The sequence below is a fragment of the Barbatula barbatula genome, assembly GCF_947034865.1.
Source record: "Barbatula barbatula genome assembly, chromosome: 5".
NCBI lineage: Eukaryota > Metazoa > Chordata > Actinopteri > Cypriniformes > Nemacheilidae > Barbatula > Barbatula barbatula.
In genome coordinates this window covers 23,162,429-23,185,851 of record NC_136769.1, presented here as the reverse complement: position 1 = coordinate 23,185,851, position 23,423 = coordinate 23,162,429, and the positions used below count along the sequence as shown (strand labels likewise).

The following is a 23,423-nucleotide window of genomic DNA, read 5'->3' as shown; positions in this document are numbered from 1 at the left end:
ATTTGCTAACACAAATGAACAATAAACAATCCTAAAGCATTAATTATTGTTGGTTCATTGTTACAGCATTTACAAATTCTTTTTTCACCAAGATGATTTTTAACCAACATGACATGAACTAACATTAACAAATATGAATAAAAAAATTAAAAAAGTCAGCCATGTTAGCAAATGCATTTACTAGTGTAAACAAATACTGTAAAGTGTTTTTACTTCAGTTGAGAATATATTTTCTTTCTATACTGGTCATTTATAAAAATGTTGTTTTAAGCAAACGTGACTGACACAACCCAAATAAACGGCAGAATTGTTTTGCCAGACAGACCTGAGCAATAAAAACACTCATTCTTCACTCTGAAAAATGCACATCTGTGACGCAACGCAATCCATTACCAAAATGCCAAGCGAAACATTGTAATTTATTCAAGACGAGTCATTTGAATATCATAAACATAACACAAGAAAGAAAGCACTTCCTTCAGTCTGAGACATCTTGTGAAGAGTGTGGCTTTTGACCTCCACACCTCAAACATCACAGCACATTATGTTCACTGTTTGTACTTCCTCATGTGGGATGCAATGGATGCTGAGATCTCTGAAGATTTTTTGTTCTGTCCAAAATACTCCACGAATTGACCATCAGGTCCCACCAGATACATGATGATGGTGTGATCAACCTACGTTCAAAGAGAAAACATTGCAATGTGACAGTCTATCAGGTAGTGGATGACTATATAGTGGATGTTATGATTTTCATTAACAAACAACTGCATGAACTAAAAGCTCACTATGTAGTCGTTGTCTTCATCTTTAGGGCCCTGGCTGTAGTACACTCTGTAGGCTCTGGACACCTGTTCGATTTCAGCAGTTGTGCCTGTCAAGCCGATCAGCTTTGGAGAAAACTCTGTATGAGATATAAGATATCAGAAACATCCACATCCATGTGGTGTCTGTTGAATAATAAATACATACAGTAATGTTTCTTTTGCTCACCTTTGACGTAAGCTGACATCGCCTCGGTTGTGTCTCTGTCAGGATCAATTGTGATGAGAATAGGTAATAAATCTGGAAGCGTCTTTATTCTGTCTGTGACGGAAAAGCATTACAAAATAATCACCATATTTCAGATACATTTCATACAGTTATTTTGCATTTGACATTCTGCCAAAAGAACGAAAACGATCTGTGGCTTTAAGTTACAAAATTAAACGATCCATTACCAATCTCATCTACGACCTCGATCATTTTCTCCAGCTCATCGGGACAAATATCCGGACAGTGTGTGAATCCGAAATAGATGAGCACCCACTTGCCGAGGAAATCTTCACTCTTTGTGGGTTTATTGTTGTGGTCCACCAGTGAGAATGGACCCCCTATTGCTGGTCTTCCTATTGACTTAGTTCTTTCTCTCTCGATCACTAAAATTCAAATTAAAAAACATTATCGTCATATTCTAAGCAAATATCCGCAGTAGGAAAAGAGATAACCGTGATTGAAACAAGCGTTTATTACGAACAAGTTTCTCAGTCGTACTCACTTTCTTCTCTTTCTCTCTTGAAGTACTTCATCCCCAAAAGCAAACCTCCTCCCAACGCAAATGTGATAGCAAGAGATTTCCAAGTGACTGGCTGTAAAAAAACGAGGCATTGGTTTAATTCAGGCCTGGCTGGATTCAACCCCACGGTTTCTCAGTCCCACAGCACATCAGACACCAAGTGGTAAGTTTAAGGTTCAGTTTTGCAGCCCTGTAAATGGTAAATGTTGCTTACGCCAGTCTTTTTTTTGCTGGATTTGTTCTGTCCAGATGAGGGTGGAGGAGGTAGTGCGGACAGTGTCCGTATGCTTATAAGAGACACACCAGGTGCTGTCCAACATCTCCTAAACTGAAGAAGAGGATCACATTCAGTAGACGCAAATGTCAAGCAGGTGCATTGTGTATTAAAAATAATTTACAAATAATACAGACATTTTTTTTATGATTAATTAATGACGATAGCACTGAGACTGTCATTCAATAATAAATCAGCGGTACACAAGTAAACACTTATGCAAGTCTGTAAACGTAATGCATTGCAACCTTACATGCATGCATAGAGCGGACAGATGTGAAGCTAGAAAAACATTTGGGAATAACAATGGAATTAATAAAGCGATAGATGTTTAACTATTGTGTTAATAGTATGAAGAGTGAATGAATAAGAAGCCAGTGACCTACCCGTGTGTGCCTCTGTGGAAGCACTGCGCATGTGTGAGCTTCTCTTGGGTTAAAGATGTGTGAATTGCTGACAGGTTTGCTGACACGCAGCGATCGAAACATTTGACATCTCAAACTCTGAACACTTAACATCGTTGTTAAACCCATAGTTCAGACTTATGACATCATGCCTCCTCAAGGCGGAAGTAACTGTCGGGTTGACGCGCATGCGATTGTGTGGAATAGAAGCAGGAGGTTAACTGACCTGGAATCAGGCGTAGATTCATAACAACTTGATTATAAACTATGAACTGCGTTATAAAACCGACAACAGCTGGTCTGAGATCTGTTTGCGAGTGTAAAAGGCAAAGCGGAAGTTACGTAACGTTAAACGTCTTGCTTGCGCGCTCACACAGTTGCACACATGAGTAGAGCATTAGCGACATCTAGCGCTAATATATCAACTAAAACTCAACTCAACTATTTAAACTAATAAATTAAATTAGCTAATAAATATAATAATATTGCTAAAAAAAATAATAGAAAAAACAAAATGTGCCGAGGGGAACTTTTGATACGTATTAAAAGCATCCCAGGGTGCACCTGCAGAGCTGTAATCTAGGCATTAAAAAATATATTAAATGTAATTTATTTAGTAGTAATAGGACGATGTCTAGATTATTAGCAATAATAATATTCATATTTTATTAGGAATAAGTAAATTGTTGTTTGTTTGCTTGTTCAATTACGTATTACTAAGATTCCGTGTTGTTTTTTCATTTAAATGACAAATTTTATGCTGAAAAATTAGTAATAATAGAGTGTATATAAAATAGCATTTGTTTATACTTTTTACAAATAAAAAAGCCAATTGGATACAGTTTGTGTACCTGCCACTAGATGTCGCTTTGTGTTGGCTGTTGACGTCATATGAATGCGACATTTTAATACACACATGTACCATGCGTGCAAAATATAGGAGTAAATAAGTAATACACATGCTTTTAATATTAACTATTTTACTAACAAGAAGTTGAGAAACAGTGCGGATTGTCATGGCTGTCAGCACGCTGGCATTTAAATCAAAGTAAGTGTTATTTTCGTACATTTTGACGGGTTAAAAGGGAAACGTGCTTCCAAAATGCAGAAAACTCGTAAGTTTCGAGTTACGATCACATGCGTAAACTCAGCTATCTGACATACAGTTCATACTCGTTTGATTTCTTTCTTCAGTTATGCGGTGTCCAGCAAAATCGAGCCGTTTTACAAGGGAGGTAAAGTACAGGTAAGATCACATCACATCAGCAGGTCAATAAACGCGAGTCTTCGAAAAATGTTTAACATCTTGTCTCGCATCTCCATCTAGATCAGTCAAGATGAACAATACATATTTTGCACATGTGGACCACGAGTCAACATTTTGCAAATTGACACAGGAAAGATCATCCATAGCATCGAGCAGGTCAGTGTCTTATAGCCCTGTGCCTGCTGTTTTAATGCGATTACATATAGCATTGTGTATTTCACACATTTTCATCTGAACAGGATGATCAGGAGGACATCACATCATTCTGTCTTAGTCCTGATGATCAGGTAAGATCATTCGCTCATCTATTAATTACATCATTATTAATGACAATAGTAATATATCCCATTGTTCTTATCTTGATGTTAAGAGTGTTTTAATGCTTTTCTCTGCAGATGCTCGTCACCGCCAGCAGGGCTTTGCTTCTGAAGCAGTGGGATTGGAAGCAGGAGAATTGCACTCGATCATGGAAGGCCATCCACAATGTGCCAGTGGCCAGCATGACGTTCGACTGCACCTCCACTCTTCTGGCTACAGGTGGGCCACACACTTGCTCTTTAATGCCTAGCAGTTTTAACGTATCATTTTTCAATCAGTAAAATTCCTTTCCAATATTGTAATGTTGTAATGTAATGATTTTAATGTTATTACTGGTGCTCTTTGTATTTCCAGGTGGTTGTGATGGCACTATAAAGCTCTGGGATGTTGTGAAGCAGTATTGCACCCACAATCTCAAAGGATCTTCTGGAGTTGTGCAGTATGTAATGAAGTGACAAATGTCTGTCTTGGGCAATATGTGACCGCACCCTTATAATAGCAATAAAGAACAATATCCTAAATCTTTAAAATCACAGTTTTACATGGGTAAAACGTTACAGCATAAACTTAAGTTTAAACTACAAAAATCTGTCATTCCTCTCAAAATTATATTAAGCTTTTTTTATGTATCCGTATTATTTACGAAAATATGTCATACAGAAGAACGTTTCTTCATTTATTTATTTCTAAAAATGTCAATGCTGTGAAAATGTCTAGGAGCAACTGAGGCCACTGATATGAATTATTTGGTAATTCAGAGTCTCCTTTGTGTTGTTGTTTAAAGTCTGGTTGAGTTCCATCCAGACATCAGCAGGCTGCAGCTCTTCTCCTCTTCAATGCACTACGGCATTCGTATATGGGACCTACGGACCAGCAAGTGTATTTGTGTTCTTGAGAGCCACTACAGTGCCGTCACATCTTTGGCTTTCTCTCCGGATGGCCAGACTCTGGTCAGGTAAATATGAAAACCATCACCCGGTCTCGTTTAGGCTAGGAACAGTTATTAAATCTTTTCAAATACATGTTAAAAGATGGTAAATCTTTTTCAAATCTATTTTTGTAAAGTTGCATTTGAATTTTTAGTGTGTTGCTCAAAATTCAGAAATGGTTATTTTGTTAGGTTGTGGAATGTTATTCACACTGGTCAAATTTGAATGGTTTTTAGTTCTGGCCGAGACAAAATCTGTACCGTGTGGGACCTGAAGGAGAATAAAGTGAAGAGAACTGTGCCTGTTTATGAGGTCAGATGATATCTATGACCCATGGACATATTTTTTGATTGATTTAATGTCTTTGTAGGTTGTTATCTTTGCATAAATAGTCATTATAATAATAAATAAATTGCAGAAGTTAAAAGGTGATTTTGGATGCCTTGATTTCATTTGTTTGTGTTTAGGCAGTGGAAGGTGTTTTTATTCTCACTGGGAAGAGCGATTACTCCCAGATGGGTGTGAAGAGCGACGACTTATACTTTGTCACAGCTGGCAGCAAAGGTAAGCACTGTAGTTCATGCCAGAAGCCATTTAAACACAAAATGACTCAATACACATGATCATTTGTGACCCTGGACGACAAAACCAAAACGAAATTGAGCTTTTTCTATTGTTTTATGGTTTGTGGGGATATGGCAATATCTGGCGGAGAGTTGTTAATCAGAGGCACGGTCCAAGGCCATCCACTCCAAAAAAAAAAGGTTTTATTTATTTAGAGTAGAACATTTACAAGATCTCTTCATGGAACAGGATCTTTACATAATATCCTAATGATTGTTGGCATAAAAGAAAAATCTATAATTGTAACCCGTTCAATGTATATTTGGCCTTTACTAAAAATGTTCCTCTGTTACTGGTTTTGTGGTGCAGGGTCACATTGTGAATTTTATGTACAATAAAGAAGGGTCTAACTGTGTGTTCACATAGAGCGCGAATGAGGCGTCAAAAACGCGCTATTCGCGAGTAGTTTGACGCTTGAACATTTTGTGTTTACTCGCTTCATTCGCGCTATTCGCGCGTGAAATTTGCGTCATTCGCGAGTGAATTTCGCTTCACAAAATTCTTTTTACAATTTACCGGATTCTCCGACCTCCTCACTCACTTTCTTCCAAGCAAGATCCTTTTTATTTCTATTTTTATGAACACGTATCATATAGCTCCGGGTGTCCACACACTGAGATGAGCTTGTCCTCCATTTTTTATTTCTGCCTCTGCTCGCTACGTCGTCTACGTCACTACTCAAGCAGGCGCCTGATTGATTAACGCGGCGCGAATTTTCGCCAAAGTTCAGATTTGTCAACTCGCGTCATTCGCGCTATTCGCGTCATTCGCGCTATTCGAGCCGCAAGCGCGTCTATCGCGTCTTTGCATTGACTTAACATGTAAATCCCTCGCGCTTGACGCCTCATTCGCGCTCGGTGTGAACACACAGTAAGGACTGACCATTGTGTCACACCATTGTGTAGTTGATGTAGAAGGGGATTTTTATGTGTCCAAATGTTCTTACGGTCCTCACCAGGTGTTCTTCGAGTGTGGGAGTCCAGCTCAGCACGTTGTGTGTTCACTCAGACCTTCCCCGATGCTCCTGCTATCAGCACAGATGAGGGTGATGCGGACCCACGCAGTCTGGTGCACTGCCTACCCATGCTCCAATCCGGCAGACTCGCCACAGTCACAGCAGAGCACAACATCCTCATCTATCAGCTGCCCTCTGTCACAGTACAGCAGCAGGTTTAGTTCTTTTTTCACTTTTCATTTTCCCTCAGCGTAGATATGTTCTGTACTTTATATTTGAATCTATAATGCATTTTCTTGTTTTTATGAAGTTTATTGGCTACAATGATGATATCTTGGACACAAAGTTTCTGGGCAAGGACGACACCCACATTGTTGTGGCCACTAACAGCTCTCAGCTGAAAGTCTTTGAATTGGCCACCAATAGCTGCCAGATATTGTATGGACACACAGGTACATTTCAACCACAAGAGGGCAGCAGCATGCTGCAAACGTAATGTTTAATGTGCGCTGTTTCAGCCTGTATCGTATCGTGTCTTGTGCTGAAAGACAGATATGTTGGTTCTGCTTAACTGCTGCTTAAAGCATTCTTTCAAAAATATTTTTTTTTATCTGTTTTCAGATACCATCTTGTCTATAGATGTGTTTCGAAAGGGTTCCATGTTTGCAAGCTGTGCGAAGGTGATTCTTTTATATTCTCCCAAAAAGCCAAAGCACTGGCTTATCGGTCAAACCTGCCACGCTAAATATCTTTTGAATGCATAGTTTCACCCAAGTGACAAACAAGTTGTTTCTGTAACTACAGGACAAGAGCATTCGGTTGTGGAGTATGGATCCTGAGAGCGGCCATGTGCACTGCGTGGCTCAGGGCAGCGGACACTCTAATGCCGTGGGCTCGATTGCCTGCTCCAGGTCAGACGTCAGCTGATGTGTTATAAGATAAAGCATGCGGTTACAGATGAGATTTTGCCTGCATCATGAAGCATCTGTGCCACTGCTGACATGTTGACCTTTAGTATTTTTCAAGCTAAATCTTTTTCCTCATTCCACAATCAAATATCCCCGATCTTTCATTTGTTATCAGAAGAAAAGTGTGTTTGTTTTATGGGCTTCATGCCAATAATTGACACACTTTTTACTAAGTTAACATGAGTGCATTCCTGTTTCAGATTCAGATTTTCAAACTGGAGCCATTGGTTTATAATAGTACAGCTTTAAAAAAAAGTTTCTACATAAGATCATTGGCGCTTCAAAGTCATTATTTAACTCCAAGTGTTGTGCCTTTAATAGACCGTTGACACTTTATATGATTAATAATCTTCCTTCACCTGTTCTCGTCTGCAGGTTGAAGAAGATCTTGCTTGTGTCAGGCAGTCAGGACTGTACTGTGAAGGTTTGGGATGTGTCGGAGACTCTGTCGGATGCAGGTTGTGAACCAGCTGTGATGACAGCTCGACACACAGAGAAAGCTCACGACAAGGTGAGACTCTTGTGTTCACGTTAACACAGGATATGATGTATATCAGGGGAGAACTGGGTTATCAGTGTACGTGTCCTGATTATAAATGTGTTTTAGCAGTGGAAACAAGGTCTTGGAGCACATTCTTCATTCTTTCGTAGTTGTCTAATTGATCTCATTCATGCATATTTGTGATGTCATCACGTCTTGTTAGTGTAGTTGACAAAAGCATTCGAAGGCAGCCCAGAGAAACATAGGCAGCGTAACGTAAGTCTATTTGAATTATAAACAGAGAGCGTCTTTGCAAAACTAATCACATGTCTAAAAACTACAAAACAAATTTCTCGATAGAAATGCAATCAGAAGTTGTTGAAAGTTAAGCTTACATTTATACGAAACTATCCTCCAACGGGCGTTTCGGACACCATTTGTTTTTCGAGCTAGAGCCTTCACGACCCATCACGTTCCTTGCATGTTGTTATGGAAACAACAGGTCTTTTTCATTGGTAAGCTGTGAATAGGGAGCTTGACGCAGGGCATTTTATTTCAGAGGGGTTGAACTTTATTTCAACCTCAAAAGACGCTCTGAGCTGCAGAAAAAGACGCCGGCGCTGGCGTTTCAAAAAGTAAAACCACAGGCTTCACTTATCCATGCTTATTCGCGCCAGATGAAATACAGATGTGAGGAGGTCATTTCTAAATCACACGAGGTCCCCAGATAATACTAATCCTCTTCGAATAGGCCTTAAATTACATTTATCATAACAAAGCGCGAAAGAACAACCGATGAAACCGTACCCGTCTGTATTAACACAAACAAGGGAGCGCCGGTTTTTTTCTTAGCTATAGAAATGTCTTATCTGTTCAGAAGAAATAAAGTCATGCCAGCATCCCTTTTAAATCCTTTCAAAACACAGAGTTCACTCCACCTTTGAAATGCCATGCCAATATTCATTCCTGTTTTCGCACGAGTCCAATCACATTCACATTTATTTCGTAAAACTGTCATAAGTTCGTACTTTCTTGTTTTTCACAAATGATGAATCCCCAGATATCAACCACCATAAATAATACTAAAAGTTATATTAAATCCTATGTGAGTACACGCACCAAATGGCAGCATCCTTTGCTGGCTAGCAGCCGGATCCTCTTCGCTCTGTGTACGAATGTGACGAAATGACGCATAGACGAAAGACACCAAATAGGGATCCCTGGGAAAGCCGACCCGACAGGGCACATTACAAACCATTATAACAAGCTTTCCGTGGTGAATCCCGCAAGGGTAGTGACACAGTTTTAAACACTGTTCTTTCATGTACTTGCTCAATAATTGGTTTTAGCTCATTTTGACTCAAAATAAGTGACGGACTGCCACTTTAATGTTAAGTTAATAATGAAAAGATTAAATATGAGATGTTGTAATTGATAAATACATTTAGAGTTAAAAACATGTTATAACACACCTCTATTTATCCTCTGTCTGAAATGCTCTGTTGTAGCTTCTGTCTCTGTTCAAAATGATCTGTGATATTGAGATATTTGGTGTGTTTAAGCTCTGTCCCGTGTGTTTTATTGAAAGGATGTGAACAGCGTGGCCATCTCTCCCAATGACAAACTTGTTGTGTCCGGCTCTCAAGACCGCACAGCTAAACTCTGGTCTTTGCCTGGTATGAGTCTGTTGGGGGTTTTCAGAGGTCACAGTCGGGGCGTCTGGTGTGTTCAGTTCTCTCCTGTGGATCAGGTTGTGGCCACAGCCTCGGCCGACGGCTCCATCAAACTCTGGGGCATTCATGACTTCAGCTGTCTCAAGGTAAATGACACATTTAAGACATAGTTTACTGCTATGGTGCAGGCTTGTTTGGATTCGGCAACTAGATTTATGTTAAAGACCATCAGATTAGAAAACTCTGAATAGTATTTTATTCATGAGGTCATTATCCAGAATCTATACTTTTGCATTCCCATTTGAAATTCTAAAAAATTAAATTTCTTTTTTTTCTATGCGCAAATAATATATTTCCTAAACGGGTTTTAACTATATCATTATTATTATTATTTAATCATTCTTTTTACTTCTTACTAATGTCAATATGGCCAACCATGACAAACGCGGTCTACAAAACCCAAATAACAGCCAAAATGAAGGTCCGTCCTTGGGTAAAGATTTCTTCCAGTAAAATATGGCGCACAGTAAAAACAATGCAAATATTGTGAGCGTGATCCCTAATCATTACTGTTCACATTTTAAATGGTTTATTTTTGTTCATACGAATCTTGTACATTGTTGTTTAACTTTGTCCCATTTCAACTGTATAATATATGAAATCTATTATTATTTTCATGTTATGTATGAGATTTTGTTTATTTCAATGATTCTTGGTATGTTTTGTGGTTGTAGACTTTTGAGGGCCACGATGCTTCTGTGCTGAAGATCATATTTGTCAGTCGAGGAACTCAGGTGGTCTCTGCGTAAGTTATTCTATTAACTCCTTCTGTGATCACATTTCACATCGTAAAGAGAATTAAATCTGTGATTTGAAGTCTTTATTAAACTTCTGTGATTGTGGTTCAAACATTGTGGTTTTGGCCTTGTTTTTCCTCAATTCTCTGTTATTTCGCAGTGGTTCCGACGGGCTGGTGAAATTATGGACTATAAAAACAAACGAGTGTGTGAAGACCTTCGACGCACACCAGGACAAGGTTTGGGGTCTGCACGGCAGCGGCAGGGATGACCTGATGGTGACCGGATCCGCCGACTCCACCATCACCATCTGGAAGGTCAGTTCACACACATTGCATCTAAAGCTCTCAAGTATACTTGGGGTTTTTAGGTGTACTGTCACACCAAATGTTTTTGCCATGTGTGTCTCTGAAGTTATTCACAATAATAATTGGGTACAGAAGTTGGAAAGCTATTGTGATTCTAAAACTGAAATGAAACTATTTGTTTGTGGAAGAATATGATACAGTGTATATATATAACTTTGTCAGCGATATTAACACATAAGAAGCTTAATATATTCTCATCTGTCCTTTTGTATCTGGTGAATATCATAGGACAACTAGACACGGATCATGCAGGAACCAATGACATCTAAAGTTATTGACTTGTAATCATATTTAATATATTTAAATTTGGTGCTGGATTCTGTTTGCTAAATAATCTAAAAATGTCAATGTTTTACTGTAATGCTGTTTGTTTTAGTTCTCATGTGCTGCCTTATTTAATTCATGGGCAAATAGGTCAGTGGGTTTATATTGGAGGATTCTCATATCTTTACCTAAGACCGGGGTGTTGAATTAACCGTTCACATATCCATGGTACATTCATGTGCTTAGGTCACTTGACGCCGTGAAAATGTGTTTTTAAATCTTCTCTCTGTGTAATTTCAATGCACAACTGTTTCATAACATACACAACCTTACGTATGTGGGCACCACCTTAAGAATGAGGTACTAACCACTCGTGTTAAATGAAAGTCATACTTTGTTATGTAACAGGGTCAGGCCAGGGAGCTGGGTTGCTTTTGCACAAAACTTTACCATTACCCACACATGCGTTGGTGAAAGTACTAATAGATTTACAAGCCTGTCTGTCAAAATGACGGCCAATAAAAAGTCTTGCACAACCTCTGGTTTGGATATTTCAGCTACCAGTTTCAGCGACTCAAGTTTGAGAACCAATCTTTTCCTGTTCCTGTTGATTGTTTGTTCTCTCTTCACTGTCCTGTTTCTTTAAACTGTAAACAAAATGATAGGATCATTTTTTATCACAGCACTTGAATTTGTTTTTCTTGCGTTTAGGATGTAACTGAGGTGGAGCTCGAAGAAGAGCAGGCCAAACAAGAAGACCAAGTCCTCAAGTAGGTATTCACTGCCATGTAGTTTCATATATAACATGAAACTATATAATGTCTGGAAAAAAAATTCAGAATGAGAGTTTGTGAAACTACAAAATGCGTGAGGCTGAACGATTAACAGCATTTGCGATCAAATCGCGGTGTGATAAAACGGGATTTTCTAACTGAAAACACTGCCATTTATCATGGGGATGTACATTTTGAAGCAACCCTGCCCAGAGCTGACACTACCATCTCCAAAGCATAAAAATGCATGGAAAATACGCTGCTTTCTCCTTTCCCTCAAAGGAAGCTTCTTGGTCTTTCGTGGTGACTGCCTTCGAGTGAAGAGCACCTCATGAGTGCCGCATCTGCGCCTGTCTATTTAAACGTGCTTCCCGCGTGTCTGCATTTCAAATAGTGAATTTGTACATTGACCTGTTGTACAACGAAAGGTAGAACGTGGCACTGTGGAAACTTTAGTGTAAAAGAGCAACAGCACGTCAGTTGCGCGGGACTATTCTGTGTGGATGATGCTGCGCAGCATTAATGCAACCTCAAGGGGCACGACTACTAACGTCACATGCAGCCCTTACACAATAATATATTATCTTTTATAATATGGATCCGCCGATGTCGAATAAAAATGAAACAATTAGCTGAAGGCAGGCTTTTCGCATTTCTTCTATTTATTTAGCCAATTTTTACACAATTGCATAAACTGAATGGTCAAAATGTGCCTTTTTATATTTTGTCTTGCTTTTCAATATAATACAATAGAAGTTAAAATAAAATTGAGTAAAACAAGTAGTCTAAATTCAAACAGAAGAATGTTATTTTCAGTTCTGGACATCCTGAACCACCATAGCAGGAACAATTTAATGTTAGTCAAAGATGCCTCGGTAGAGTTCAACAGAACAAAAACATACAATATACTAAGGCAGTAGATGATAACCCAGAACTGACATTGACCAACATTCTTACAAATATCTTTCTTTGTGTTTAACAGAATTGCTGCGGAAAGCACAGAACCTACTTTAACAAGTTGTTTAGTACAGGGAGCCAAGTGCACGAGACCACTGTATGATGTCAAAAGATGTCTAAAGTACACAAGTTACCAACCGGTAAAGTTGGCAGACAACATGTTTATCAAGTGCAGTCAACATGTTTATCGTATGTTTATTACAGTGACTCTGCATGTTTAAATGACTGAGTGCGGAAAAGGCAATTTTTTTATATTTATGTTATCTGCATTTAGTTTCTGTGTTTAATGACTTTCGTGTTACACCTAGTTTATTTGTCACTGCTTAGTCATGATCATTATTACTATTATTAGAAACGTAAGAAAGCATTTAATATATTAGTATTGGGGTAGTTCTATAAAAATATGTCAATCAATTCATGCATCACCTAATATCGTCATAAACCTGGCCTACAGTTTAATCTGTCTAATATTGCGTTGGTTACCATGATTTATTGATTTTCTTTATTAAGTAACAAGGTGCTTTAAACATGTGAATATCAAATTCAATCACAATATTGGTACAATAAAGCGGAAAGGAGACGGGGCTTTCAAGCTCCTCGCGCAAGGTTCTCCTGCGGACTGATTTCGCGTCGATCTGGGCGGAATGATGGATATACCTTTACCACAGAATGAAATGTCAACCGAAAGAAGTTTCTATTCAGTGTATTCCGCGGAATATTAATAAGTAAGGCTGGTTGACTCAGCGCTCTGCAAGTTGAGAGTTATGAAAGAATGCACCCATAACAAAGTGAGTAATCAAATACTCTTGACCTTCTTTCAGTCTGTAGTTTCGTGACGAGCTGCATACCCCCTTTTGGGGGAAGCGTGTGGACTTTCCAGAGACTCACAGTGCAAAGACTAGCGCAAGAACCTAAAGACAGAGTCACAACACACTAAAAGTGCTCATCTAATACGAGAGTGAAGAGCGATGAAGACCTGCAGTACAGACCCCAAGTTTATAACACTAGTCATATACATGTACAAGTTGTTTGTGCATATATTCAAACTTCATTGTTATAATTGTTGTCCATCTTCCTACTGTATACATATACATTTAGTCATTTAGCATACGCTTTTATCCAAAGCGACTTACAGATGAGGAAACATTGGAAGCAATTATAACAACATAGGCAACAAAGTGCATAAGTGCATCAAAACTAGTCCATTAAAGCCTAGCACAGTATACATATGAAATAGCCAGAAGATTAATAAATTATAAATCTCATTATCAGAACTTCTAACTATGGTGAGCATTCAAATGAACTGTAATAAATGAAGTCAATCTAAGAAAAACTAGGTATAAGATATAGAATTATAATGGGATATTGTTACAGTGAAATATGGTTATAGTGAAATAAAATTACTCATTCGGTGAAATCTCAAGGTCATTTCGCTCACCCCTAAATCAATCTGATGATGACTGAAGCCATGCTGGGCAAAACAGATGGAAATGACATGAAATGTACAAATGTATTTAATTGACAAACATTGTGCGATTGACGTCATTTGCGCTCATCTGGGAAACCACATTTCCGGTTCGTATAAAACCGCTAAGTGTTCCATTTGGGACGATACTGCCCTTCTTAAATTCATACACTGGCAATCCTGGTCCTGGAGGGCCGCAGCTCTGCGGCGTTTTGCTCCAACACACCTGCCTTGAAGTTTCTAGCAAATCCACTAGATGGAAAGCCTACAACCTTTAGCCAAAAAAGTTCAACGGCCAATGCGCTTCAGCGGAGTGCAGGAAAGGCCGGTTTCTTTATTGGATGCCAATGGGTTTTGTTAGCCATTACGGTTTCTCCAATTGGAAGTATTACAGACCCTTCATTCTCCCTATAATAAGAGTGTCTCTGTTTCTAGTAATCCTGAAGACCTCGATTGTTTTAAAGGTTAATGGAATCGTGTTAAATAATCGGGATCTCAATATAAGCAAAAATAATTGCGATTATCATTTTTGTCATAATCGAGCAGCCCTTGTTGAGTGCATAGTTTAAGTGCATTATGTATAGTATGTCATTTGAACAAAACCTTGTGGTAGTTTCTTTTATAAGGTGTAGAACCTCCACCCCCCCAAGAAAACTGAAACTAATTGATTGATTTAACTTTGGTGTGTCTCCACAGGCAACAGGAGTTGAAAAATCTCCTTCATGAGAAGAAGTACTTGAAGGCTCTGGGTATTGCCATCTCTCTGGATCAACCACACACTGTCCTCAAAGTCATCAAAGGTACTTCTTCATCTTATCTAAGTCGGTCTGTCTGGTTTACTTTGGGAGTACATTTCTCCCTATCAGGCTTTTTGATTATTTGATATCAAAAGCAGGTTGAACAACATTTTCAGTTTATACTTCCTGATGGTTTTTCAAAAGTGAGACACACCTCAACTTTGGTTTTTTAATCCCAATCGTGACGGCGTGTGGTGAATTGGTGCGTTATTACCGGCTCAGTTTCCTCTGTGAACAATGCTCCTTTTGTAAAAGCCCTGTGGAAACACAATACGACACGCGTGTAGTTCTTCCTTGAATGTCACATCCGCCTTTGTTATGATCAAGAAATGGTATAATTATGAATCCATGGAAAAGAGTACGGGTGAAATATTTTTGGAAAGATGGAAAAAATGTGTGCAGGAAATTGAGATTTGGGCTGAGCTGCTAGGCCATAGCTTTTTTCCCTTTTTTCATATACGTGCCTTCAACAGAAATTCGCCAGCAGGACAGTGGCGTACCACAACTAGAAAAGACCCTCCTAAGACTGCGTCAGGATCAGAAAGGTTTGCTCACTTCATTCTTGATACACATTGCGTCTTTGCGTAGTTAAGCGGGTCATCGGGTTCGTTTCGACTGTCTGGTCCGACTGTTTGCCATTGTGTTATATTCAGAGTCGGTGTTGCGGTACTGTGTAGTGTGGAACACTAACTCCCGGAGCTGTCTGGATGCTCAGGCTGTCCTTCAGGTGCTCCTCACACACGTCAGCCCAGAGGAGATACTGCAGTATCAAGGGGCCCGTACCCAGCTCGAGGGCCTCATCCCGTATACGGGTGAGTTCTCAGGGCCCTAAGTGCACACCTTTTTAAAAATGTTATTCAGATTACGCAATAAACGTTTCTCGCTTTTCCCGCAGAGAGACATATGCAGAGGATTGGCCGTCTCCTGCAGTCTTCCATGTTTTTGGATTACATATGGCAGAAAATGCGTATCACGGGAGGTATAGAGAGGTAAGAGCAGCTTACTGAAATATACCACTTTTGTAGTCATTTGTGCTGGTTGCTGAGGTGAGCACGCAGTTTTATAGTTTGGCATTTAAACAAATTCCTAAATAATTATATATTAAACTGAACTCATTCTGCACCAGTTTCACTATACACATGAATCTTAAACAGGCTTGGGGTGTAAATAAATGGCAAATAAAATGTATTGAGTCAGTAACACCAAACATATGAACCATCGAGAACACCCTGTCAAACAAGATCCAGTCAACTGGGCATGAACATGAACCATCCACATTTGAATTTTGCACCTTCACTTATGCAATGAAACCCTTTTTATTATTGTGATTTGTTTCCTTACTGAAAATCGTGTTGCATCAAAAAGAATCTGCGTCTACAATGAGTCACTCAGTTTTTAAGGAAGTGTTTCAAATCAAAACCGTCCAAAACTCATTGAGTGATTTCCTGTATTTGTCAAACACTTAATAATGTTTCTTTATACTGTATGAGACATTATTGACAGAAGTTTTGGTTGATGTTTAACTACGTTTTTCGTGGTAACCGTTCTTCCTTGTTCATCTGAAGTTTGACATTTTCTGTGGTTGATTTGTTGTTTTCCTCTAGTTTAAACTTGGATGATGATGAGATGGACACTAGCGCTCAAGACATCTTCATCATAGACAAGCAACTGATGAAGACGGGACCCGGTCAAACAAGTGAGCCACGAGAAGCTGAAGAGGAAGATGTAGATGCCTCAGACAATAGCGTAGTAGAGCATATTGATGAAGATGAAAGCGTCACTGCATGTAAAAGTGCCAATGTACGCAACAAGAACGGGGGTCAGAATGAAGGTGAAGAGTCCAGTGAGGACAGTGAAGATGAGGATGACATCATGGAAATATCCTCTTTTCCAGCTAAATTTGCAGGCCCCACCCGCTGTATAACAGCATCTATAAGGTGATTGACTGAGTGAGTTGTCAGTCATGACTCCGTAATTCAGTACTGGATCTTGAATTCATGGACCATCTCTGATCTGAAGAGATTTAGGGAATCATGTTGCTCATGTTTCTCAGTTTGCCTTTTCTAATTCATCAATATGTTGTAGCAGCATTGCTTTGACATGACAAATGTAACAAAACGATAATATTTTCATGTTTCATTTCAGCAATGTTCATATCTATTGGAAAAGAACAATAAATGGTATTACTTTCTGTGGGGGTGCTTTTCTTTTAAAATATTGAGGATGAAGTACATTTTAAACTTTAAAGGGATACTTTTACATGAACACATAGAAAAATATTTGGAAGAATGCTTATAACCAGACAGATCTTGACCGTCGAAAAAAAAATACAATGGCAGTCAAAAGATCCCCAGAACATTCTTCAAAATGTCTTCGTTTGTGTTCAACAGAATAAAAACATACCATAGTTTTTCCTACTATGGGAGTCCATGGGAGGCAAGATCTGTCTGGTTATAAGCATTCTTACAAATATCTTTCTCTGTGTTCATCAGAACAAATACATTTATACAGATTCAACTCGAGGGTGAGGGAGAGGAAATGATGATTTCATTTTGGTAAAAAAAAATGATGACAGAATTTTTGAGGGTAGTATCCTTTAAAATAATAGCAGCATCTGTGGCTCGCCAACGACCACAAAAAACTTGTAACGAAAATAAAAATAAGGCAAAAGAAGTCCATTTGCCAACCAAAAGCAATGTCTTGACGGGGACCAATCGCCAATGTGCTACTGCTATATTGAAGGCTACTATACAAATATTGTATTGGTTAAAAACCTGTGTTGAAATGATTTTCTTACCTTACCCTGAATCACAAAAGTGTCAAGTTGAGCTGTCTTTTATGTTTCGATAAAGGATGTCGATACAGAGATAAAAGTTTTCTGTAGCTTTCCTGTAGCTCAGTGGTAAGAGCATTGTGTTTGGATCCCAGGGGATTGCAGTTACCTATGTAAAATGTATAGGATAATGCAATGTAAGTCGCTTTGGATAAAAGCGTCTGCTAAATGTAATTGTAAGTTACACATTACAGGTTTAAAGTTACATTTCATAATAGCAAGTAAGACTTTGTGAAAATTACGGAAATTGAGTGATTATTCTTTGTAAATGAAACAATAGATTAGGTAAACCTCATACAAAATGTAAACCAAATTTAGCACACTCTAATACTATTTAGGATGGACGCGAAATGGTGTGCAACAACCTGATCAAAAGTTTATCCAATTAAATAAATGTTAAATGTGCCTGCCAAATTTTACAGTAAAGTCTAAGTGGTTAATCGTAACATAAGTAAATGCTTAACTGTGAGCAAAATATCTTTTCAACATTTATTAATCTAAATGTTTCTACTTGATAAACATATGTTTATTGTACATTGGCAATGTTAACACGTGCAACTTTCTCAATGGTAAGTGATGAAATGAACATGACTAGACGAAGGACTTCTATTTTATTTGATACCTCTTCTAAGTGTTGCGTGACAAGTGTTACAGCCATGAAAAAAGTTTTGGAGACCATTTCACAGACCGTCTGATTTTAAAATGATCGTTTTTGCTTCATTCTGTCAACTACTAACAATATTTTTACCAAATTTCAAACAAAACTATTGTTTCTATTTGCATTTATTTGCAGTAAAGTAAAACTGGAGAAACAGGTCAAAATAACTGAAAAGATGCTTTTTTTCTAACCTCAAATACTGCTAAGACAACAAGTTCATATTCACTTTTATGCAATACAACAGTATTTCTACATGTATTTAGACATTCTTGTCATGCTGTCAGTCTTTCACATTGCTGTTGGATGACTGACACTCCTGAGGTCTGACTTCGTTGAAATTCAACAAACACTGGAAAGGAACGGCCAGAATACATCATGAAATGCTGATTTGAAATGAAAATTTGGAATGGTCTCTTCATTATTTCCGTGGCTGTGTGTATTAATGATAATTTTAAATCTAATTTTTTTTATTTTGCCTTGTTGTGCAAGCACTGTCGAGCTTGTGCAGAGGCTGCAGTTTTTGCCAGAGGGGAACTGGAATCCCCTGGTTAGGCCTGGTTTCCCTCCGAGGTTTTTTTTCTCCTCCAATGGAGTTTTGGGTTCCTCGCCACCGTTTGCATACTGTTTTGCACTGTTTTGCCTGGCCGGGGGGCTGCTAGAATTTGGTAGTCTTAATTAATTAACACTGCATATAGGAATTTATTGTGTGTCTGATATTTGACCTGTGTTTTGAATTCCATAACCTTTTATGTTTTACTTATAGTCATTTTTTCTTGTACAGCTGCTTTGTAACAATGAAAATTGTAAAAAGCGCTATATAAATAAAGCTGACTTGACTTGACTTGTAACGTACAATGAATTACATTATAATCCTATAGCTACAGTACGTATATGTTATATAACTAGAGTACACACTCGATACACAAATAAAGCCTCTTCCACACAAATCTGTTTTGTTTCATTTTATTGTAGGTACAAAAAAAATAAAGAATTAATTTTCAGATATACTGAAATACATGTACAGGTACAGAATGCATATAAGGCACATATCATCATTTCCACTATGGAAGGACTTATAAGAGGACAAATTAGGACAGACACACATTTGAGATAAATATTTAGAAAAAGAACTGAATTTATATACGTGTTTTAAAAAAAAGTAAAATCTGCTGCCTTCCCATCCAGACAGCAACATAGGAAAACAGCAGCAAATCATTTTGTATTATACAGCTATAATAATAATCTGTTCTGAGAATAACAGGCAAACTTTAAGTGTTAAAGGAATAAATGTGCAATCGTGGTTTAAGGACAAGAGTCTTCTCTCCTGATCAGTATTAAGCTTCATGCCATCCGCTGAGGTTGAATGGTCTCCTGTAACAAAACCCGCTGTTTCACATCAGCAAGGACATCTGCATTCTTGGCAATATCACCAATTCAAATCAGCATTTGTCAGAGATCCAGCGACCTAACTGATTCTCTGCAGGTTCTTGCGTGTGACTGTTGTGCAGCGTTTGATTATCTCTTGAGCGTGGGGTCTGGGCGGTACTTTGGGCGTGCCTGGCATCTTGGTGATGCTTGCATCTGATCTGTTGTCAATCATCTTGCCTTCTGTGTCACTGTCCGGGCTAAGGCTGCCTGAAGAGTTCGGTGTGGGGGTGCACCCTCGTCCGAACGGTTCCCCTGAGCCGAAGAGTCTTGGCGATCCGCTGCCTAAGGAGCTGCTGTCATCACTTAAGCTATTTTCCTCGCTGTCCAAACTCAGACTGCGCTGCTCACGGTCCTCTGCAAATTGCACACGGATGGGTGGTTGAGTCTGGTGTGTTGCGCTATCAACCGGGAGTATGCTCAATGAACGTGACATCTGCTTATCTCTAAAGGACAGGGTGCTTCCTGAAAGCAACACTAGGTTTCCCTGGGATCTGCTGAGTTCGCGTTTGGAGACCCGTAAGGAACTGTCTTCAGTGCCCTGAAGTTTTGACAGCTCAAAAGTGGAGTTGGTAATCTCCTTCTGATTTGGCATTATACGAATCCATGGGTTATTGTACTGTTGCAGGTACATAGATGGTACATAGCCAGCCTTTCGGTTGTATCTAAAGAACGACAAAGGTAGTTAAGTATCAGCCCTTGATTCATTCAAACGAAAGGAACAAAGAGCTTATATAAATTAACTGGGCTATTCTTTTTATTTTGCTTGAGGTAAACATGCACACAAGGAAAATGTGCAAACCGCCAAAACTTGTTTACACAAAAATGAGGATGTAGAGTGGCACTTTCCTGTAAATCCAGGAGGAGGTACCGCATAATCTCTGACTTAATAACAGGTGTAGACTTTGTGGTATAAATGATAGGAAGTCTTACCTGATTATCCACCAGCCATTGTCAGATTTCTGTAAGACCTCCACCACTGCGCCAATCTCGACAGATATCTCGTCACTGTTCATGGCTTTGTAACTTCTGGAAGCAATGTAGAGAACACCTGAAGAATTGAAATTTGGTCAGTATGCATGCAACAGCTAATAAATTCCTTGTCTATATACAAGGGTAAGTACTTTTACAAAGAGGCATTCATCCAGCGACCAAGCTAGAAAATGACTTTTGGCAATCAAGCAAGGTTTAGCAGATATTAACTATATGCATGATCAATAGCGAGTACCAATAAAAGGGCAGAAAAGCTAAGCTTAAAGTGATCTGATGTGTCTGCTGATGCCTGAAGCGATCAGCACCAGTCAGGAATGCCAAATAGACGCCAACAAGGGTTTTGCCATTATTGTAAGTTTAGTAAGAATGACATGTAATAGCCTTCCTAAGTAGTCCTGATCATTTGTAGCATTTCTTGTAAATCTCAAGTTTTGTAGCATGTAGTATGTAATATGAATGCTCATTAACAGTCAAATCTGTGAGGTTCGATGAAATCTGCCCTTACTTCTATCCTCCGTCACATCAGTTGCATAATCGTCTGTCTCGGCCTTCACCAGGTATGGTGCAGGAAACCATGCCAGACGTTTTGATTCATTCTCCACCAGCCACCATCCTTACAGGACAAGTCAAGAAAATTGAGGTCAACAGACAAAACAAACCACTCTCAAAGTTGCCACATCAGCATGCTCAAGTAAAAGTAATTCAGAAGACAAAAAACAATTTCAGCTGCTCTGATGTGTAACGTCTTACCTCCTTTGTCTTTAATGAGCACGTCCACTGTCTCATCAGGTTCAACCTTGAAGGGGTGGTTTTTGGTGTCCTTGGTCTCATAAGAGGCCACACAGCGGTATGTTTCAGTAATAAACGGTTGAGTGATGCCGCTGAAGGAAGTTTTACCATCACTGATGCCTGGAGACATCTCTGACGGCATGATCACTATACTGATGCACAAAGCAGACTTTTTATAATAATGCTGTTAATATTGTAGGCATCCATATTGTTTGTATTTTAATTTAGCCTGCCATCTGGTAGTTGATATCTAATAGCTATACATTTGATCGGTTTTGGTTGTTTTTGTGGTATTTATTTACCTGTTTTTTGCCAAGTCTGAACTGAGATCCTGAGGGTTGGGTTGCAGGAACTGCATGAGTTCGGTACTTTGGGAGATACAGGGATCTCTCTTGAGTAATTCAGTGCAATATTCATCCAAAGCTTTCAGCCTAAGCACCGACTTACTCGGGTTCCACTTCTGCATGGTCTTAATGACTTTTGCCACTGCAAACAGAAACACAATTTAAAATGTAAATAAAAAAAGCTGAAGGCGTGTTTCATTAAGATGCTACGGACAGAATATTTACCTTTAAACTTGGGTACAATCCTTTCTGAACCTTTAACGTGGTTTGATGGAGAGAATTTCTTCTTGAGTTGTCTCTGTAGTTATAACACAAATTGAACTCAAATGAAAAAAAAAACACAACCAAATATATTCTATTTATAATAAAAATATAACCAAATATAGATTGATAAAAAATAGGAGACTCACATGTAGAGTTTTATAGTCTTTAAGTGACCTGTACACGGTGATCTCATTGTCATCTGACCAGAGAACAGTCGTCATGTACAACTGAAGAGAAAATATGTTATTAGACTCATGTGTCTTGTGTGATGCATATATTGTTCACACATGTATGTATGAGTACATAAGCTTTTCATTCAAATACGATATTAAAGATTTTGTGTAGTTGAGTTTGGAGTGTAAACTGAAGGGAGCAAAGCCTCAGAGAAAGACTGCAAAGAAATCAACAAAACAAACTGTACCCAATGTTTATTTTCATTGGGCTTTTTGTTTACACTTTTTATCCAATATATGATATGCTTTAGTTTTGCCTTTTTTGCAAAATAACTGTTCAACAAACACCTTAAGAGTTTAGTGTTTCGTATCAAAATTGTTTATACTTATTTGATGGTTTAATCTAACCCGGATTATTTGCTCTAAAAGCAAAATATTGCATAGACATAAACCCTCGAGAAATCTCTTTTAACCATGCTGAGCAATTTGAATAAACTCCATACATTGTACAAAAGTGACCAATGGCTCAGTGTAACCTAATATTGATTTAATAATAACGTTTTTGTAATAGAAATATTTAAATAGTTAACACATTTAAATCATGTTTACATTGTATAATAGCTTTCAAATGAATAAAGACGGATGCAAAACGTGAAACTGTAAGAAACAGCGTGTCTTACTTTAGATGTCTGTCTGTGCATGACTCCAGTCAGGTGAATGTTGACGGGGTATCTTTGCTCATCCATTGTGGGCAGATGTATGGCGGTAGATGTATCTGTGATGTGCCTCAGGTGGGATCTCTGCAGATCTGACTATGACTGAACAGTGTCCGTCTTTATATACATACACACGTCCAACAGCGTGCGTGCGTGCGCGCTCCCGCAGACTGGAGAGTCCGGTTTTACAACACCAACAGTGACGTTTATCCTACTGTACTACACATAATAAAAAGAAGAATGACTTAAATAAACACAAATGGTATAAACCTTTGATATAGCAGAAGTTTTATTTCTGTAATTATTTACAATTAATGATGTTAAGACTTATTCCCCAGATCTTTTTAGATAATAATCTA

At 38.5% G+C, this 23,423-nt stretch overlaps 3 protein-coding genes across 3 annotated transcripts; 1 reads left to right on the top strand and 2 right to left on the bottom strand.

Annotated features, from left to right (window-relative positions):
• Positions 1 to 400: 400 nt before the first annotated feature.
• sco1 (synthesis of cytochrome C oxidase 1) lies at positions 401 to 2,626 on the bottom strand. The gene is made up of 7 exons (XM_079457645.1): positions 2,216 to 2,626; positions 1,770 to 1,883; positions 1,538 to 1,628; positions 1,221 to 1,418; positions 994 to 1,086; positions 789 to 904; positions 401 to 677 (listed from the first exon to the last, which is right to left on the bottom strand). The coding sequence occupies exons 1-7, from the start codon at positions 2,360 to 2,362 to the stop codon at positions 549 to 551; spliced, it is 888 nt and encodes a 295-aa protein (XP_079313771.1). The 5' UTR covers positions 2,363 to 2,626; the 3' UTR covers positions 401 to 548.
• Positions 2,627 to 3,048: 422 nt separating this feature from the next.
• On the top strand, positions 3,049 to 17,060 carry tbl3 (transducin beta like 3). Its single transcript, XM_079456808.1, has 23 exons — positions 3,049 to 3,281; positions 3,428 to 3,479; positions 3,561 to 3,656; positions 3,740 to 3,787; positions 3,896 to 4,037; positions 4,173 to 4,257; positions 4,603 to 4,773; positions 4,984 to 5,059; positions 5,215 to 5,311; positions 6,330 to 6,541; positions 6,637 to 6,778; positions 6,948 to 7,006; positions 7,131 to 7,237; positions 7,670 to 7,805; positions 9,364 to 9,594; positions 10,183 to 10,253; positions 10,406 to 10,562; positions 11,589 to 11,647; positions 14,769 to 14,872; positions 15,343 to 15,414; positions 15,523 to 15,681; positions 15,765 to 15,858; positions 16,474 to 17,060. The coding sequence occupies exons 1-23, from the start codon at positions 3,250 to 3,252 to the stop codon at positions 16,808 to 16,810; spliced, it is 2,739 nt and encodes a 912-aa protein (XP_079312934.1). The 5' UTR covers positions 3,049 to 3,249; the 3' UTR covers positions 16,811 to 17,060.
• A 2,229-nt stretch (positions 17,061 to 19,289) lies between these two features.
• Positions 19,290 to 23,209, bottom strand: noxo1a (NADPH oxidase organizer 1a). The gene is made up of 8 exons (XM_079455568.1): positions 23,029 to 23,209; positions 22,322 to 22,402; positions 22,137 to 22,209; positions 21,870 to 22,053; positions 21,529 to 21,719; positions 21,284 to 21,391; positions 20,719 to 20,836; positions 19,290 to 20,450 (listed from the first exon to the last, which is right to left on the bottom strand). The coding sequence occupies exons 1-8, from the start codon at positions 23,092 to 23,094 to the stop codon at positions 19,826 to 19,828; spliced, it is 1,446 nt and encodes a 481-aa protein (XP_079311694.1). The 5' UTR covers positions 23,095 to 23,209; the 3' UTR covers positions 19,290 to 19,825.
• Positions 23,210 to 23,423: the final 214 nt, after the last annotated feature.

Bases quoted from the DNA above. Each gene is read 5' to 3' on its own strand.
- sco1 (XM_079457645.1), bottom strand. From the start codon at position 2,362: ATGGGTTTAACAACGATGTTAAGTGTTCAGAGTTTGAGATGTCAAATG. The intron at 1,884-2,215 runs GTAGGTCACTGG...CCTCTTCTTCAG, and splicing joins TTCCACAGAGGCACACACGG to TTTAGGAGATGTTGGACAGC. The intron at 905-993 runs GTGAGCAAAAGA...TATCTCATACAG, and splicing joins GATGTCAGCTTACGTCAAAG to AGTTTTCTCCAAAGCTGATC.
- tbl3 (XM_079456808.1), top strand. From the start codon at position 3,250: ATGGCTGTCAGCACGCTGGCATTTAAATCAAA. The intron at 3,282-3,427 runs GTAAGTGTTATT...TTCTTTCTTCAG, and splicing joins ACGCTGGCATTTAAATCAAA to TTATGCGGTGTCCAGCAAAA. The intron at 3,480-3,560 runs GTAAGATCACAT...ATCTCCATCTAG, and splicing joins ACAAGGGAGGTAAAGTACAG to ATCAGTCAAGATGAACAATA.
- noxo1a (XM_079455568.1), bottom strand. From the start codon at position 23,094: ATGGATGAGCAAAGATACCCCGTCAACATTCACCTGACTGGAGTCATG. The intron at 22,054-22,136 runs GTAAATATTCTG...TTCTGTTTGCAG, and splicing joins GATTGTACCCAAGTTTAAAG to TGGCAAAAGTCATTAAGACC. The intron at 20,451-20,718 runs GTAAGACTTCCT...GTCGTTCTTTAG, and splicing joins AATGGCTGGTGGATAATCAG to ATACAACCGAAAGGCTGGCT.